The 19,166-nt window shown below is 32.4% G+C and overlaps 1 protein-coding gene across 1 annotated transcript in view; it reads left to right on the top strand.

The window, feature by feature from the left end:
- The window catches only part of LOC145247397 (COP9 signalosome complex subunit 2-like), a 62,541-nt gene that overhangs the window by 36,645 nt on the left and 6,730 nt on the right, over positions 1-19,166 (top strand). The window contains exons 6-9 of the mRNA XM_080109099.1: positions 1,975-2,079; positions 3,477-3,546; positions 10,292-10,391; positions 11,520-11,651. Coding sequence (XP_079965225.1) covers positions 1,975-2,079; positions 3,477-3,546; positions 10,292-10,391; positions 11,520-11,651 — 407 coding nt within the window. The remainder of the gene's footprint in view (positions 1-1,974; positions 2,080-3,476; positions 3,547-10,291; positions 10,392-11,519; positions 11,652-19,166) is intronic.

Below are 19,166 nucleotides of genomic sequence, written 5' to 3'. Positions count from 1 at the left end.
CAATTGTATACTTTCTTTAAAACTAAAAAATATGATTTTGAGATAAGGATAGGGGAGTTATATATAGCTAGATTTTCTATTTCAGTGTTTTCTTAGAAATGAATGTAGACAGGTTGGAGTAGAAGTTAGGAGTTAGATGACTTTAGCTGTTTCATTAAAGAAAACTTTCCTGCCCTTTTACTCCCCAGTTGACTTTTGTGATTTCCATATAAAACTGCTGGGAACTCATTTTGTTTACAATCATCATATATGTTTAAATGTTTTGTTCTTTTATGACTTTAGAAATTGACTTTCAAATTGACCTATCTCTGGCCAAGTCTTTATTCCTCATTTTCTCAAATTTATCATTATCATTTCATACCACGTTTTCTTTGGCTTGATCCTGCTACCTCAAATGGTCTACATTTTCTAACCTAAAAGCTTTCATCCATTCTTTCAATAACCAAACTAATAGTTTTCTGTATACATCTCTCTGTACTGTTCAGATTTAATCTTTGTCTTCAGATCTAATCCTGTTTTTAACATTTGCATTACATATTCATCATTATCACATCATTCTCATATCGTTTCTCTCCATGCAACACATGGTCTCAACATATGTAGCATGGTGTCATATATTTTCGAGAGCATTAGGATCATCCAACCATTTTCCCAGTAACTTTAACAGCAGATTGGATATAAGTTTTACGTTTTAAATCCAGAATAAAAGTCTATCTTAACTAAAATTGTTGACACGATTAATAAAAGTCTATCTTATATTAATAAAAGTCTATTTTAACAAATAAAATTGATGTGGATTTTTAATTTTTTTTATTTTTCTTTTTAAATTATAAATTGACTTTCTCTTACACTCTTAGAATCCAAAAGCATTGCCAATTTATTGGTTTTCCTGCTAGATCTGGAGATTTTGTTTTGAATCTAGCTTGTAAATTTAGGATCTAATGGCTAGCTTTTTTGCTGTAAAATCTGGAGATTTTGCTTGCTAACCACATACAGGCAATTTCAGATGACGTATAAAAAAAAAGATGTTTTTAGGAACACCAACAAGTATTTACCAGTAACGCATCCCCAACCCACAAAATCTGAAAACGCTCTTTGGGACATTTTAGAGTACATAATTTTTAATGGTAAAAATTTTGTAATTGTTGTAACTGTATAATGAGCACCAGTTGTGATCCTATTTTCATACTAAGTATGGCATACTACCTCAGCCTTATGTTAATTTTTTCTAAAAAAAAAAAAAAGAAGGTATTTGTACAGTTTAATCAAGACATTAAAAAATGAAAATATCCAAAAAAAGGTTATATTGTACGTATCCATTTTGGACTGAAGATCTCCGAAAAAAAATTAATTTAATTTGATCAAGTAGGTTTTTTTTTTTTTTTTTTTTTACAGCAGAAAAGCACATTTTTATGAGAGCGCGTTGAAGTCAGCCATTATGGAAATTTTTAACACCCCCACGGGAAGATAACTCCATGTAAAGCACCGACACTCCCTCCTCATCTTTATTACTAGCTTTTCTTCCTAAAAATCGAACCTTTTGCTCGGTATCATAACAAATTGTTTTTTCGCTGTAAAAAAAAAAATACTTGATGAAATTAAGTGAATTTTGTTTTGTTTTTGGAGAACTTCGTTCCATAACGGATACATACAATTATAACCTTTTTTCGATGTTTTCATTTTTTAATGTCTTGATTAAACTGTACAAATACCAGAAAAAATAGAAAGAAAAAACTCCTTAAAATTTGTTTGATTGTATATTTTTTAATTTTTTGTTTTGTTTTCCCATATTTAAATTAAAGATGAAAAGTGATAAATAACAATTCAAATAACATTAAAAAAAAAACAATATTTATAAAACCACATTCGTAATATTTTTCTAAAGTTGAAATTAAATCTAGCAGGTTTTGAAAATCTCACTTGGCAGCATTAGAATTTTCTACATTTCAGTGATATCTTTATTTTATTTTTAAGACAAAAGAAGGAGAAGATGATTTAAAGAAAGGGACGCAACTCTTGGAAATTTATGCACTAGAAATTCAAATGCATACAGTTCAAAAAAATGATAAGAAATTAAAGGTAAGTTCTTTCCATACCAGTTTGAAAAAATAACTTAGCTTATGTTTGCTGCACTGGCATATAAAATTTGTTTTATTTATGCTTTGTGTTTCCACTACATATCCGGTTGTCCCTTCCATGTTAATCCTTTTTTTTTTTTTTTTTTTTTTTTTTTAATAATGTTAGTCATTCTTAACCTGGGTAGGCAAATATTTTTGTTTTTTTTTAATTTTAAGTAATTTGTACTTTCACTGAAACACCTAAGCAGCAACTGGAAGTGGAGACATGAATTGTAAAGATAACAGAAATTATTTATTTATTTTTTTTTACTTTGAGTTTGTCAATTTTCAAATTGCGATTTAAAATGATTTCCCCTGGTATTCATATTTCTTTATCATTCTCTAAAAATGTTAATAATTTTTAAAGTAAATTTTCAGATTACAATATCAATTTAAATTTATTTTCAGTTTATAAATTTTTAAAAATTATTATTTTAACTTGTAGTTTACTTTTTAATTATGGGTTCAGTTTTGTATGAAAGTTTAACATAAAACATCCTTCTGGTTTACATTCAGAAAAGGCATAAACGGGATTATTTGCATAGAAAAACTCTGTAGGGAAACCCATTTTTAGATTAAACTTACATAGAAAACTAATCTCTTGATGCAAAATTTATGTATTTAAAAAAAAAATTATTGTAGCGCTTTTTAAAAATTTTTTTTTTTTTTAATGTTATATTTTTTGTTTTGGAAAGAGCTACCAATTTTATATTTTTCTTCATTTCTCTTGAACACTAGTTCAGTCTAATAATACAACATTGTATCATAGTCTTATATATTACAATGTGGTTAGAAATAAATTTGTGTAAAGTATTATTAAACTGGGTTTTAGGAGAAATGGAGAAACATCTTACTACATATAACAACAAGCATCTGTTTTTTAAAAATTTTTTTATTAATAATTGCTGGAGGATTACTTTTAATTTTATTTTCAATAGTTATTCAATATGTAAAATACAGGGTGGTGCATAAGTCATTTTGTCTGACAAAGAGTTTGTGTTTACGAAGCTGAAAATGGAGGCATTATTTTTCACACATAAATCCAAATAAAATTCCAATTCCTGAAACTATATAATAAAAAAGAATTAATAAAGTATACTCATTTACAAAAAAGATATTTTATTTTAAAATAAGTGACTTATGCACCACCCTATAGGATGTAGAAAAATCAAAACTACAATTGTTTGAGTTTGCTCATCTATGGTTCCTCCCCACTCCCTCTCTCCATATGAAACTCTGGATCTAACTTAACCTATTCATGTTGTATAAGTAATTTTCAATAGAGGAATCCAACACATATAATGAATTAAATTATGAAGTTTGTCCTTTTTGTCTAATAGTATTTTTCTTTATTCACAGAAACTTTACGAACAATCTTTGCATATTAAATCTGCTATTCCACATCCACTCATCATGGGCGTAATTCGAGGTAAGATGATTGTCTGCACCCCCCCCCCAACCCCTCTTATTGTTTTTTCTTACATTTTCTCATACAAATACACACACAATGTTATCTTTTAAGCTATGCATCTTTCATCTAAGTAAAAATCAAATTTCTTTTAGTAAACCGATGTGAATTTTTATTTGTATATATATAGCACAATGTGCTGTATGTATGGATATATTACAATGTGATATATATATATATATATATATATACAAGCGAGATAAGACACTGATAGAATTCAGATGAAAAATCCTGATAGATATTACTTGAAGTAATACTTTCAAGGCGATCTTAGCCAAAGAAGGAAAAGCTCAATATTTAAGAATAGAGCAATATGTTTCGTGGTTAAATTTTAAATTCTGAAAAAGCAAATATAGAGACATATATTCGATTTAAGAATTTATTGCTTGACAAAAGGAATATATAGAAGGAGTTATTTTACTTTCCTTAATCCATGGATTTTCAACAATGGCTCATCATCACAGGAAATGAAATGCAGTTAGCAAAATGTTCAACTGCAAATGGACGCTATTTTGCTTTTCAGCACAATTATTGAAAATAGTTTTTTGAGTGGTTGTGGATAATTATATGGAGAAAGTTATATGAAAAGAGAAGTTGATACAACCTGGGTGGTCCATTATCAGAAGGAGTCCAATGTCGTTCAGGGTTATAAATCCAGGTTGGCAGAAAATGGGCGCATGGGAGAAAGTGATATTCCCATATAGCGAAAGCGTACTGCTCCTTATTGATATTTCAAAAAGCATACCGGGCAGCCTTATTCGTTGTTGCGTTGATTGTGTGTTGGTTGCTATAGTCCAAATGCTTTTTCGGTGTTGACAAAGCATATCCGAAATTGGGTGGATATACCATTCCTTTGTAATTATCCTCGTGAGTAATAGAATTTGAGCATTGAGTTAAGTGTGCAATGGGCCTCTGAATCAATAATATAGTTATCAAAATACCAAAGACAGAAAAATAATCCTGAAGATGATATTTGGAACGGTGTGCTTGAGGTGTGAGTCTCTTAGAAAGATAGTTCGTTTTCTTGTTTATAGTGAATGAGGGAAGCCTTTTAGATGAGGGAAAGAGGAGAGTGGGGTGAAGTAGAAAGGGTAAAGAGAGAGAGAGGGGGGGGTTAAAGTTGGGCGAGCATGCAGGTTCTTAATGGAATTTTTTTTTCTTTCGGCGGAGGGGAGGAATTGTTTTAGTATTCTTTAAAAAGGTTGACCTCTTGATTTTAAGTTCAAGTGGAAAATGGATATTCTTGTGATTTTCAATGGGGGGGGGGTGATAGGGTGTGGGGGTGCTGTTTTTGCTGTAGGGATGGGTGAGCTGATGAGGTGGAGATATCCAAATCATGGTGTGAAAATATGAAATGTTTGGAGGGTTACTTAATTGAGTTTAAGGTTGGGTTCTTTCAATTTTGAGTGTATATTTTAAAGGTGACTTGGTTAGTTGAGATAAGTCAATTAAATACGTTTGTTGTCGTAGTTTGATCTAATTTAAATTTTATTTAAAATACATATATTTCTGTTTGGAGGTGATCTATGGATGAGTTTATTTTGTTGTTCATTGAGTTGGAATTGATGTTTGAGTGAGTGCTTTATATACTGTGGTTAATTATATATTTTTTATATTTTTATAAAGGGGAGAGTTCATTTAAATGTGGGGCTGGGTATGTGGTCACCCAGGCGTGGTTAATTTTAGCTATTTATATAATGATTAATTGTATATCAACCTGTCAAACCTAAACGTAAGTGCAAATATAAGCATATATATACCCACAGACACACATACATACGTACATATAGACATGCACATATACATATAGATAGTATACACTTACGTACAAACACTGATCCATACCATTGCTTACATAAATACATACTTATATACATACGCATCGTTATACTGATGCATATGTGCACTCAATTACATATATACATATCATAACGCAAACATGCATATTAGAGAAGGGAACTACTTATACATCCAGGCGATTATGTATCCGCGCATACTCTAATGTACAACTGCGCTCATAAGCACGGCCGAACATCGGTTTAATTAAGTGGAAGCATGCAATTCATATTCCTTTTAGCATACCATCGTATACATACAGCAAATATACAACTACATAAGTATTATGTCTAGAAAGAGATAAAAGAGATAAAGGTGCGCACACTGATGCATATAACATACAAATACAGCGAGCGTGCACCTACCTTTAAAGATATATATACATCAACAAATGATTGGGTTTATGTAGCGGTTCTATTTTAGAGAGCGGTGTATTCCCCCATTGCCAACAACATTTTTATATGGTCTAGGGAGATATAGATAGTTAGAGTGTACCAATATACGGCTAAAGTGTGTAACTCTGTTAAATGTCCATGCTCACATAAACACACGCACACATATATATATATATATATATATATATATACACACACACACACATAAACAACCATACTTACGCATATATATGCACACACACACATGTGCATACATACATACATATATATATATACTACAGCTCATAATCCTATGTATATAGACTCTACACAAAACGAACGTCTACAAGCTCACACATGTATATACATCCACACACATAAGGAAATGAAGTTAATGGAGACAAGAACATGCACATATATATATATATACACACAGATGTACAGCCATACATATATAGACATGTACAAACATATACTTACTCAAACATGCACATGTATAAGAACACATATAGACATACATAAATATTAACATTGCTACAGCGCATACAACATCCACCCTCTCAGGCAGGCATATATATACACTCATACAAGCGAGAATCCATGCTTATACATATAGGGGCAACGTGCCAAAACTAGTTCAGGTATGATGGCTTAAGTGGCTTTGAGCTGGCTATACTTGAATTTTTTCCTGTGCTTGCATAACGAAATAAGCTCATTTTTTGTGTTTATCGTGGCTTTAGGATATGTTATTATTGCAACTGCTTCTGAAGTCTCTATATTTGTTTTTTCAGAATTTAAAATTTAACCACGAAACTTATATATATAGTGGTAACACAATATGTTGTATAGAAAAGACTGGACTTCGTTATCCTAACAAAATTAGTTGCATCCACTGACATTATCTATTTCTGTTATTTAAAGCACTCCTTAACGTTATTTTTGTACATAATTTATCAAAATATCTCATTTTCACTAAGAAAAACTAAATCTATAAATGGAGCTTATATATCTAACTAGCTGTAACTACCTGACATTACCTGGGAGTTTTTTTTTATTTTTTGTTTTCCATTTTATTTTGTTTTTTTTATTGACAAAATGATTATTTTTTTTCTTAAATACGATTTAGAATTTTCAAGTCAATTATTACTGTATCATTTGTTTATTAAATAATTTAATAAACAAATGATATAGAAATAATTAACTTGAAAATTGAAGTGAACGAAATTGTGAAATTATTGATTTGTAAAGGTAACTTCATTTTAATCTCTATTTATAAAATTAGCATTTGCTAAACTTTTTAATATTGGAAGTGGCTTTTTATTCAACAACTGAATTCCTTTCAAATTTCCGAAGTTCATGAAAAATTATTTTTTACTATTAAGAAAAGATTAATGTGGCACATTTGTTTATGATTAAACAAAATGCATTCTGATAAGTTAATTTTGTAATTGAATTTTAAAAAAAAATTGTTAAAGTACTTTATTGCATTTTTTTGTTTTTGTTAATTAATAGTCAAGAAAATATATTTAAATTCAAAAACAGACACAAAAAGTGGTCATATAAATGTATTACTATAGATGACTTTGGAAATGACAACATATTTTTATACAATAAAATGAATAGAATTGAGTATTTTAAAAGGTCATTATGGTGGCATAATGTGGATACAACTTCCCATTTTAAAATTCAGATATTTCCAGTTTGCATGAAATCCATCTATACTTATTAGGCTGAAATTATACAACTTTCCCTGAATTTCAATTTCTTTTGAAGGCTCCTTAAGATTAAACCCTAAATCTTAGGCATTTTCCAGAATCAAAATCATTTAAAAGATTTGGATTAAAATTGAAATGATGATTCTAAACATGAGGTTTTGTAGCAAATATATCAAGGATGAGTATTCTGCTAGTAGTTTTATATATTTACATGAAATAATAAAAGCAATCAAAATATTGTTGGGAAAGAACCTGCTACCTCGTCAATGAATAATAACCAAATCTTGGATTAGAACACCGACTGGTATTTAAGAAAATCATTATTATTTTATCTTAATTTTTACTTTTTATTTAAGATAGATATGTATAAAAACAAAACTAAACAAGAAAAATTTATTCAAATGTTTTTTAAAAATAGTGATCCCATCGACAGTATCATCCATGTTTTGGTAGGATAGTACATTAGTCTGAAATAATATAGTTTGGCTTCAAGCAGATGCTGAATCTCCATTATTAATAGATAATGAGAAATTATCTTTTAAAATTTTAATTTATTTTTCTAATTACTTGTGAATCACTATGTATCAAGATTAAAAGCGACTCAAGGATAAAAATTGAAATTGTTTAATGATAATGAATATTATGATTGTTGTGTAAAAATAATAAAATTTGATAATTTATTGGGATTGTCTGTGACAATTGTTTGACATTCAATTTAAAGATGACCATGTAATCCTCAGAGAAGCAATCTTGTGGTAATTGTTCCACAGATGGGAAGTTTGTGGAAAGAAAATCTGTTCATGGAAATTCTGTTTGATAACACTGGAAGAAAGTTTTTTTGTAGTTGTAGTAGTTAGACTAGTTTCTTGCTGTGAAATTTTTACGAGGCACTAAAGATTGAAGCCGAATCAAATACTGTTCATGGAAAATATGATAGAGAAAAACAAGCAACATATGTAAGAAAGTGGTTGTAAAGAATAGAAGAGAAATCTCCCCCCCCCCCTCCCCAGATTGTGAAGTTGATTTTGTACTTTGTCAAGAAAAAGTTTTCTAATCAGCACACCCCTAACTATAATAAAAGTACTTCATCTTTGGATATATTTGACTCCTATATAGGTAAAATTTTGCATCAAGAGTTTGGTACTTTCTAGAGCAGTAGAATGATCCAACCATTTTTCCAGCAACCTTATCAGCAGATTAGATGTATGACTTCCATTTTAGATCTGGAGTGAAAATCAATCCTAGGAGTTTATCAAAATAGGAGCAGGGTCTCCTCAAGCAATTCATTTTGATTGAAGTAAAATGGGGATCTGTGCTTTCATAATAAAAGAGGAGAGAGAGAGCTCTGTTTCAGAGTCGGTAAAATAGCAAGCCACTTTTAATAAGCATTATGTTTAATGTTGCTCAGTTTTGCTTGCTGTGTGTTAAACTTTTTCCCCACAAAATGTTCTTTCTTTTATAGAATTTCCTTTCTGTATTCTTATCTTCCTACAATATATGGATTGGACTGAGACACTATTTGTAACATTATTGGGCAGGAGACAGGTTTTCAACCTGGATTGTCTGCAAATGTATTTGAGGTTAAAATTAAAAGAATAAAGCATTATTTTCGAAAGAAATAAATAAAATGAAAGCATTTCTTGTCTATGACATAAGTAGACGGAGAGTACAGCCAGTAAAGGTGGTAAAAGAAAGTGTGAGTAATTTGGTAATAGTGGTTAAGTGAGATAGGATGCCATAAACAAAAATTATTTAATATCTGCACAATTAATGCTAGGACAAATAGAGAGCCTGACAGACTGACTGCTAGAAAAGAGGAAGTCAGTGTGTCAACCACTTGTCTGACACCCATTTATCCATTTGTGAATAAATTTAACTGAAAAAAGCATTCTTTTATAGCTTGAGAAAAACTGTCTTGCTTACTTATACCAAGAAAAGCAACTTTATTCAGATGAGAAAGTTAATTATTTCTCTTTACATCCGACTCTTAAAATTACCCAGACGAACAGTAAAATCATGATCTATTGTGTTACATATTTAAGAGTGAACTAAACTATTTGTTTTCTATTTTGTCTTGCATTCATCTTATATTGGTTATAAGTAAATATAAAAGATTAGATACCAGTTGAGCCTTTTTTGAAAAGGCAATATAAAATTGTGCTGAACATTTTAGTTAAAATTAATTTAGTATTATGCATGAAATCTGAGGAAGAAAACTTTACATGAATAATTATTCTAGTATTATCGGCTTATTTTCTGGATAATGATATGTTTGCATTGAAATTAATAGGTAAAAACCAGGATCAGGAGTATGTTTGATGAAAAGAAAGTTTTTTAGTGACTTATATAAAAATAATTTTTATAACTTACTACAAAGGAAACGGGGATTATATTGTGAAACAAATATTTTTATAAATACATTAATTTTTTAATTAAATTTAACTTTACTTTTCATTCCATCTTTGTTCCATTGTTTTTTTTTTGTACAATCATGATGCCGTAATAGTAATAAGTCATAGTACTAGTTTGAAGTATAAAAGTGTTTTTTTCTTATTAATGTGTAATACTCTATTGATTTTATGTTCATCATTAAAATAATGTATATCATAACCATCATTTAATCTTCATATTTTCCTGATCTTGTGTCGGTAGGATACATGCAAAATGAATATCTTTGTTGAATCGATATTCACATGTTGAGCATGTTTCCTATATAAAGGAACCTCAAGTTATAAGATTGTTAAAAAAATAGTCTTTAATATTTCTTTGTTTCCTTTCTAGAATGTGGCGGAAAGATGCATTTGCGGGAAGGAGAGTATGAAAAATCTCACACAGACTTTTTTGAAGCATTTAAAAACTATGATGAATCTGGAAACCCTCGGTACAAAAAAACTTTTGTTCTTTTCTATTCTTAGTATACAATTAGTCATGGCTGATCTGAATAAGCTAATAACTTGTCTCATCTCCTTTAAACACTAGCCATGTTTAATAAAAAACTAACAGTGGGAATAGAATATGAAATATACACTTAAATCTGTTATTCTTACACCAGCGTCCATGAATGGTTGTTAATCTTTACTTTCTTGAACAGTGAGGGGGATGCTGGAGGGGACAATTCTGGCATAAAATATCATCAACTGGGATTTAAATCTAACTTTTCAAGGAGTTTTTCACCTCAGTGCCAAGTCATGTTCTTTATGGGACCCAGCAACAGATGTACCATAGGTGCTTTTATCACAATAGAAAGGCTGTATTTCCACTCTTTGGAACAGCCTACCATATCCAAGTATAAATTCGCTATGGACAAAAATGGTATATAGATGTACACAGTGTCTGTCCTTTTATATGACTTGTTATCAAATTTATTGGCAAAAAATAAATTTGATTTTTATTAGATAAAAGAACAGTGAGTATTAAATGATATGATTGTGCCGTTCTTAAATTCGATAAACTAATTATCAGCAGCAGCAGCAGTAGACTGGTCACACCTGCATATTAAAATGAACTCAACCTTGGAGCTCAATCTAAGTTACCTCCAATTTTGATTGCCAATTAAGGAACTAATACAGAACTGACATCAGTTCTGTATTAGTTCCTTAAGAATCATTGGCAATCAAAATTGCTTCATTTAAAGAATGAAGAGAAAAATAGTGAGAAAAATAAATGAATGAAAAATAATAATATTGATCAAATCTTTATATTCAATTCTTACTGTTGGTTTATATTATTACAAAACCAGAGAATACAGCAGCCAAAAGGGTGTGAATATGACCACAACAATCCAAATCATTTAAATCATAAAAATATATAAAAACAAAAATTGATCCAAGCTTTGACATTATTTCTGTCCAGCACCAGGTTACTTTTATCTTAATAAGATTCAGAGTTAACAAAGTATAGTTTTAGATACATGATTTATTGTAGTAAGTAATTTAAGTGTTTTAAAAATTTTGATCTATGCCTAATCAAATTAATCATGCAAATATTTTTATCAATTTTAACATTTCAGGCGTACTACGTGCTTAAAATATTTGGTCTTGGCAAATATGTTAATGAAGTCCGGAATAAATCCATTTGATTCTCAGGAAACCAAACCTTACAAGAATGACTCGGAGATTCTTGCTATGACAAATTTAGTGAGGTATGGTGCTTGTAAAATTATTATTTTTTTTACTGTTGAATAATGATTGTTTTATTATTATTACTAGTAGACTGCCCGGTATTGGCCGATCATAAAATACATTTAAATATATTTTAATTCATGCAAATTTCATATTTATTATTACAGAGCCGATTCTCTATTGAATATTATTGTACTCAATGTATAGTAATGATTTCAAAAGTTAAAAGAAATAGCTTGGGTATCATCAGCTAGAATCGAAACAAAAACATTTAATACTCCAGCCTTAGTCGCTACCATTTGAGCTATCAACAGATAGATAAGATAGGTTTAAAATTATGTGACCTCAACATATGAATGTATATTTGCACATATGTAGAAATAATAGGCTTCAACAAATTACTCCTGCCAAGGTCAACTGTTGTTTTTTTTTTTGTTTTTTTTTTCTTCAATTTTGATTCTTTAGTGGCTATTTTTACCAGCTAAAAATCAAATTGAAATTGTTCCACAAATCCAAATCTCTTACTGGTGCTACTAGATCAGGCTGTCTATTGGCTTCCTGTGACGAAATGCACCTACATTGATGTTCCTTTTTGTTTTTCTATTCTCTTTTGTAAAACTTAATTATGTTCTACAAAAGCAACAGACCCCTTTCCTCCCCGCCCCCTTTTTTTCTTCCCCTACTTCCCAACCGGCCCTGTTGGTGGGGCATTAGAATACACCGACTGCCCCCCTGCAGAGAGTAAAAGTCTCTCAATGGGGTCACCTGTTGACCGTGGGTGGCAACCCGTAATACCTAAGGACGGGATCCTGGTGGTTGAACAGATCCTGTTCAAGGTCCTATTAGGACATGAGGTGCAACACACCACTTTGGCCCTTACTTGGGTTAAAACAGGCGGTTGGATAGGCCCGATCCAATCAACCGGTTGGTCATGACCAGCACTAAATCAGACAAACACAACAAGAAAATATGCTCACGCTCCCCCACATTAGGTAAAAAACTGATTTAGTAAGTTGGAGGGTCAATCAACTTGCTGAAGAATGGATAAAACACGGCTGGAAAACCAACATCTTTTCTAGAAATGAGGCAATTAAAAAGGACGAAGGAAACACGGGTGCTTGAGTCCATCAGCTGGAAGAGTATACTTCTTCTTGTGTTAGGGCAAATGGGTTTTCCCCCAAACACTTCCCAAATAAGGCTCCGAGGCGGGTGGGGAGCAGGAGAAATAAAAAATTCAAAATATTTAAATGGCAAATAAAAAGCCTCAAAAAAGAAACCATTGTGAAGTTTCAGACAAATCTAGTTCAGATTCAGAAACAGAATCACAAAACCAAAATCTCATTCAAAATCTACCTTTTTTCATAATTATTGAAGCAACCGAAGGAGAACCGATAACAAGTGTCTCCTTTCAAAATAGAGAAAATTTTCTCAAGTATCAAGCCAAAAATGGTCAAAAAACTGAATAACGGCACACTACTAGTGGAAGTAAAAGCCAAAAACCTATCACAGAAATCTTTAAATGGAGACTTTTTAATAACCAAAGAGTAAAAATCTATCCCCACAAAATGCTGAATATAAATGTAAAGGAGTAATCAGGAGTTCAGAACTATCACTGTGTTCCTTGGAAGAAATTAAAATTAACTTAAAAAATCAAAATGTTAGCGATGTAAAAAGGATCCAAATTAAAAAATATGGTGAAACCATCAATACAAACTCCTGAGGTAATCTTGTCAGCATCAGACAAAGCCAAACTCTTTGCCAAAAACTTTGCAGCTAATTCTAACCTTTACGACCAAGGCTGCCAACTTCCAGTATTTCCTCCTGTATCAGAAAACATGCTATGTGATATACAAATATCTGTATGTGATGTTGCCAAGCTAATCAAAAACCTTGATTCCAGTAAAGCAACCGGCCCTGACGGTATTCCAATTATAGTACTCAAAAGACTTCAACCAGAACTTGCGCTCATCCTTACAAAACTGTTTAAACGTTGTCTTAAGGAGAATTGCTTCCCATCACCCTGGAAAATCTCATCAGTATGCCCCCTATTTAAGAATTCAGGTAATCGCTCATCTCCTTCACAGTACAGGCCAATAAGTCTCCTGTGCGTTATGAGTAAGTTGCTGGAATCTGTGTTAAATAGAGAAGTAATCAACCATCCTAGCAAAAATAACCTTCTTAGTGACTCTCAATATGGTTTTCGTTCTGCTAGATCTACAGCAGATGTGCTTAGTTATATCTCATAGGATTAGCAAATCTCTCGACCGAGGCTATCTTTCTAGGGCAATTGCTCTTGACATATCAAAGGCCTTTGATAGAGTATGGCATAAAGGTTTACTTCACAAGATCTCCAGCTACGAAAAGTCTTCTCAATTATTAAATCATTTCTCTCTGATAGATTCATAAAAGTAGTGGTTGATGGACAAAAATCCGAAGCTCTTAGTATTAATGCTGGAATCCTTCAGGGGTCCATCCTGGGTCCAACTCTCTTCCTGATCTGTATTAATGATCTTCCAAATCACATCCTTACATCATTCGTATACATCTATGCTGATGACACTACTATCTATGGTAGCACATCTAAGATCGTAAACGACCAAGTTCTCTCTGATTCTCTCTCCTCTGATCTTGAGCAAGTGGTACAATGGGGAAAGAGGTGGCTTGTTACTTTTAATGCATTATAACCAAGCTTTTATCTTTATATCTGGCATCAATTGAAATGAATGGCTCTCGTCTTGGGGAGGCCTCATATTTTGACAAGCTTCTGGCTTGACCTTACTGCTGATCTTAAATGGAACACATACATTAAATCTGTTGCCAAGGCCGCTGGAAAAATGGTGGGATCCTTCTATCGGTCCAGTAGATATATCACTGCTGATGCAATTCTCTATCTATATAAGAGCCAGGTACGTTGAGCACTGTTGCCACATTTGGGAAGGAGCTGCTAGAAAGGACTTATCCTGCCTTGATAGAGTTCAAAATAGACTTCGTAGCCTTGTGGGGGATATCCTTTTCTCTTCCCTGCAACCTCTTTCTCACAGAAGAGATGTTATGAGTTTGTCTCTGCTTTATCGTTATTTTCATGGCAGGTGCTCGGCTGAGCTCCATTCTATGGTCCCCCCTCGCCAAACTTTCACAAGGAACACTCGTCTAGCAGAAAGCACTATCACTAATTTCTCCCACTCTTTATCTGTGCCTAAACCTAAGTGTAGATTCTATGAGCAAAGCTTCTTTCTTAGAACTGCACGCCTATGGAATTGTCTTCCATTTTTCTGCTTTCCAGCTAACTACAATATGGTTGTCAAGTCTAACGTAAACAAGTTTTTGATTAGCCGTTCCATATGTTAACAAATTTACCGAATCTCCATTACTAACGGTTACTATATTGTCCAATTTCTACTGTACACTCTTTAACCCTTATCCTCGAGTGGCCTCTTGGCCTTGATACCGTGTGATGCCTATGTAAAAAAAATATATATATATATATATATATCCAACCAAACGAAGATATAGACAAAGACGAATTGAAAAAACTAATCGATCAACTGCCCAAACCCTTCAGCCTTTTAGGTGACTTTAATAGCCACAATATACTATGGGGGTGTAAGGACATTAACAAAAAAGGCAGAACAATAGAAGAAATCATTAACGAAAACAATATATGCTTACCCACATACATCAGTCCAGCCATTGATATAAGTATGTGTGATCCCAAAATATATTTGGATTTCAGTTAGTGTGCATGATGACACCTGTGACAGCGACCACTTCCCAATTCTAATCGAAACCTCCGAAACCAGTAGTCAAAAACATCCACAATGGAACCTAAACAAGACCAACTGGCAAATATTCAAGGAAAAATGCGAAACTAGATTGAACCACATCGAAACTATCCATGACACAGAATTTTTTACCAAAACACTGATAGAAATAGCAAATGAGTGCATCCCAAAAACCTCAACAAAAAACACAACAGACCCTGGTTCAACACTAAATGTCAACAAGCTATCAAGTTAGGGAAACCTGCCCTAAAAAAATTCCAGAAACAACCTACTACTCCAAATCTTATAGAATACAAGCAAAACAGAGCTAAAGCTCATAGAGTTATTAAGAACAGAAAAAAAAGAATGCTGGCAAAATTACGCCAGCAAACTGAATTCCTCCACTGAACCAAGAGTAATATGGGAAATGATCCGAAAAATTGCAGGTAAACAATCCATACCAATCAAACACTTCGTCATAAATAACTCTAACACAACTGATGAAAAAAATATAGTAGACTTACTAACTGAAACTTTTTCACAAAATTCTTCTAACCAAAACTACAGTACAAAATTTACAACAATCAAACAAAATGCAAAGAAATATAAACTCAACTTCAAATCAAAAAATTTTGAAAGCTATAATAAACTCCTTTCACTAACTGAACTAGAAGATGCCATCGAAAGATGCCATAACACTGCTGTAGGACCAGATGAAATTCACTATGAATTCCTGAGACAACTACCTACTGAAACACTAAAACTCCTATTAAAAATCTTTAACAAAATATGAATAGAAGGCGAATTCCCAGATATAATAATAGCAATCCCCAAATCAGGAAAAGAAAACTCAAACCTGCAAAACCAATTTCACGAACCAGTTGTTTGTGTAAAATAATGGAGAGAATATTCAACGACAGATTAGTGTGGTACTTAGAATCCAACAACATTATCTCTAACCTACTGTGTGGCTTCCGTAACAAAATAAGTACAATCGATCACCTGCTTCGCCTAGAAACGGCTGTAAGAGAAGCATTTATAAGGAACGAACGCCTCGCGGCAATCTTCTTTGACTTGGAGAAAGCATATGACTGTACCTGGAAATTTGGAATAATGAGAGATCTTAACAACCTCAATCTAAAAGACAACCACAATTTATAAAGGGTTTCTTATCAGATCGCAAATTTAAAGTCCACATTGGATCAACCTATTCAGATACCAACATCCAAGAAGAGGGAGTCCCACAAGGGAGTATTCTATCTGTAACCTTGTTTAGCATTAAAATAAACTACATAACAAAGTGCCTAACTCCCAGTGTTGATGGATCTTTATATGTGGATGACCTCCTGATATATTTAAGGTCAAAAATATGCATATAGAACGCAAGCTCCAACAATGCCTAAATAGATTAAAAACGTGGACAGTAGAAAATGGATTTAAATTTTCTGAAACAACCAAATGTGTACACTTCTGTCAAACGAGGAAACTCCATAACGACCCTTGCTGAAACTTGAAAATACAGAAATTCCCATTGTAGACGAATATAAATTCCTAGGTTTGACATTTGATAAGACTGACATTCATCCCCCACCTGAAGAACCTGAAAACAAGCTGCAATAAAAGACTGCAGCTGCTACACGTTATAGCCCACACAGAATGGAGTGCAGATCAAAAAACCTGAAATTATACAGTTTATTGATCAGATCAAAACTTAACTATGGATGTTTCATTTATTGGTCGGCCAGAAGAACGTAGACCCAATCTACTACGGAGGGCTGAGATTGGTACTGGGAGCCTTCAGAACATCCCCAGTGGAAAGTCTACATGTAGAGGTCAATGAGATACCAGCAGATATAAGGAGCCATAAATTAGCTACCCAATACTATACTAAACTAAAATCATGTCCAAACAACCCTGCATACAATGACACATTCCATCCAAAATACAGTGAACTATTCGAACCAAAAGAAAAAGCTATAAAACCCTTCAGCGTACAAATGAAAACGATATTACAAGAATCAGAGATAACAACCCAAAATATCCATGATCATACACATTGTCTGAAATCCCACATTGGATACTCAAAAAACCCAAAATGATCTTCAAACTAAATAAACTCCCCAAAGCAAAAACCCACCCTAACACCTACCAGGAAAAACTCCACGACATACTTCTAGATTAGCCTGATCATCTGCACATCTTCACAGATGGCTCTAAGGACCACAACAGGACAGCATGTGCAGCTGTTCTGAATGGAACAACTCACCAGAATGCACTACCAACTGAAAGCTCCATTTTCATCGCAGAAGTTTGTGCTATTGACCTTGCTCTCAACATTCTAACAGAAAACAAACACAAGAAGTTTATAATTTTCTCAGATTCGCTCTCTGTTCTATCATCATTGGACAATATAAAGCTCGAGAACCCACTAATCACCAGACTATTGAATAGACTAAACTTTATGATCAAGAAAAGAACAAGTGGTTATAAACAGAACACACATTGGCCACACAAACCTTACTCACTCCTACATACTCGGGCAAGATCAACCACCACAATGCCTAACATGCCAGAAGACCTGCACAATAAAACATCTTTGTGGAATGTGGAGCCTACGCTACCGCAAGAAATCGCTACCTAAAAACCTACAATATGAAAGACATTTTTAAAACCGTCTGCACAGACAACATTCTCTCATTTCTGAGAGAGATACAACTATACCAAAAAATATAACATCAAGGCTTTACTAAAAAACCCCCCAAACTTTCAACTAAAACAGATAAAACTTGTCCCCCACCCAAAAAAAGTACTAAGCAAACAAACACTATGGAAAAAATGAACCAAAACGATCATCAGCATTAAATGACCCAATGAAGGTTGATATGCTGGTTAAATAAACAAACCAACCAACCAACCAAATCTCTTATATATTGGACCAAAAAATTCAGAGAGGAGTTTAGTACAGACCATTATGCATGCAAACAGTCACTTATATACTTGTTATATATATTTATTATATATATGTATATAAATGCATGTGCATATGCTAGAACTTTCATACTTACTAAATGCTACACAATTATGCACAATGTAGAAAATATACACAAATAGAATTGAGCGTAATATTTAAATGAAACTAATCATCCAATAAGAAACCATAAAAAATGAATAATTAATGAACGTTTGTTATTCAAAGGAATATGTAAATTAGTTAATCTTCATGAAGTCATTTGCATGTCGATGGCTGAGTATATTAAGAAGTTTTAATAATTTTTAAATAGAAAAGTAGGCTTTTAATATCAATGTCAGTATGACAAAAAACTCCATTTTATAGGTATACAGATTATTATTTTGCCTAAATTTGTGTTTGCTGTTATTTTTAAAGTGTGCAATTAAAACAGCTTCAATGAGGTATCAGGTGAATGCTGTGTAAAGATTGAATTATTTTGATCGCTGAAACGTTAAAGCTGTGATAGGAGAGAGTTGTGTGAAACGAGCATTTTCGGTATCACTTAGTTTCACAACTCTTATGTTCATAAATTCTTTTTCTAAGAGTTCATTGGGGTTCGCCGATGTAGAAATTGTAATTATGTATGATATGAGATATATATATATATATATATATATATATATATATATATATATATATATATATGCCTTCTTGTTGCACAGAGATTTTTTTTGTTGGAAAGTTTCTTAGTGTGGGAAGTAAATTGAATGAACTTAAAGCCATGTTTAGTTAAGGCAGTGCATATGTGCTTGTATGTGTTAGTA

This window comes from Euprymna scolopes, chromosome 25 (assembly GCF_053919585.1).
Source record: "Euprymna scolopes isolate OS-2025 chromosome 25, ASM5391958v1, whole genome shotgun sequence".
NCBI lineage: Eukaryota > Metazoa > Mollusca > Cephalopoda > Sepiida > Sepiolidae > Euprymna > Euprymna scolopes.
This window is presented reverse-complemented; position numbering and strand designations above follow the sequence as displayed.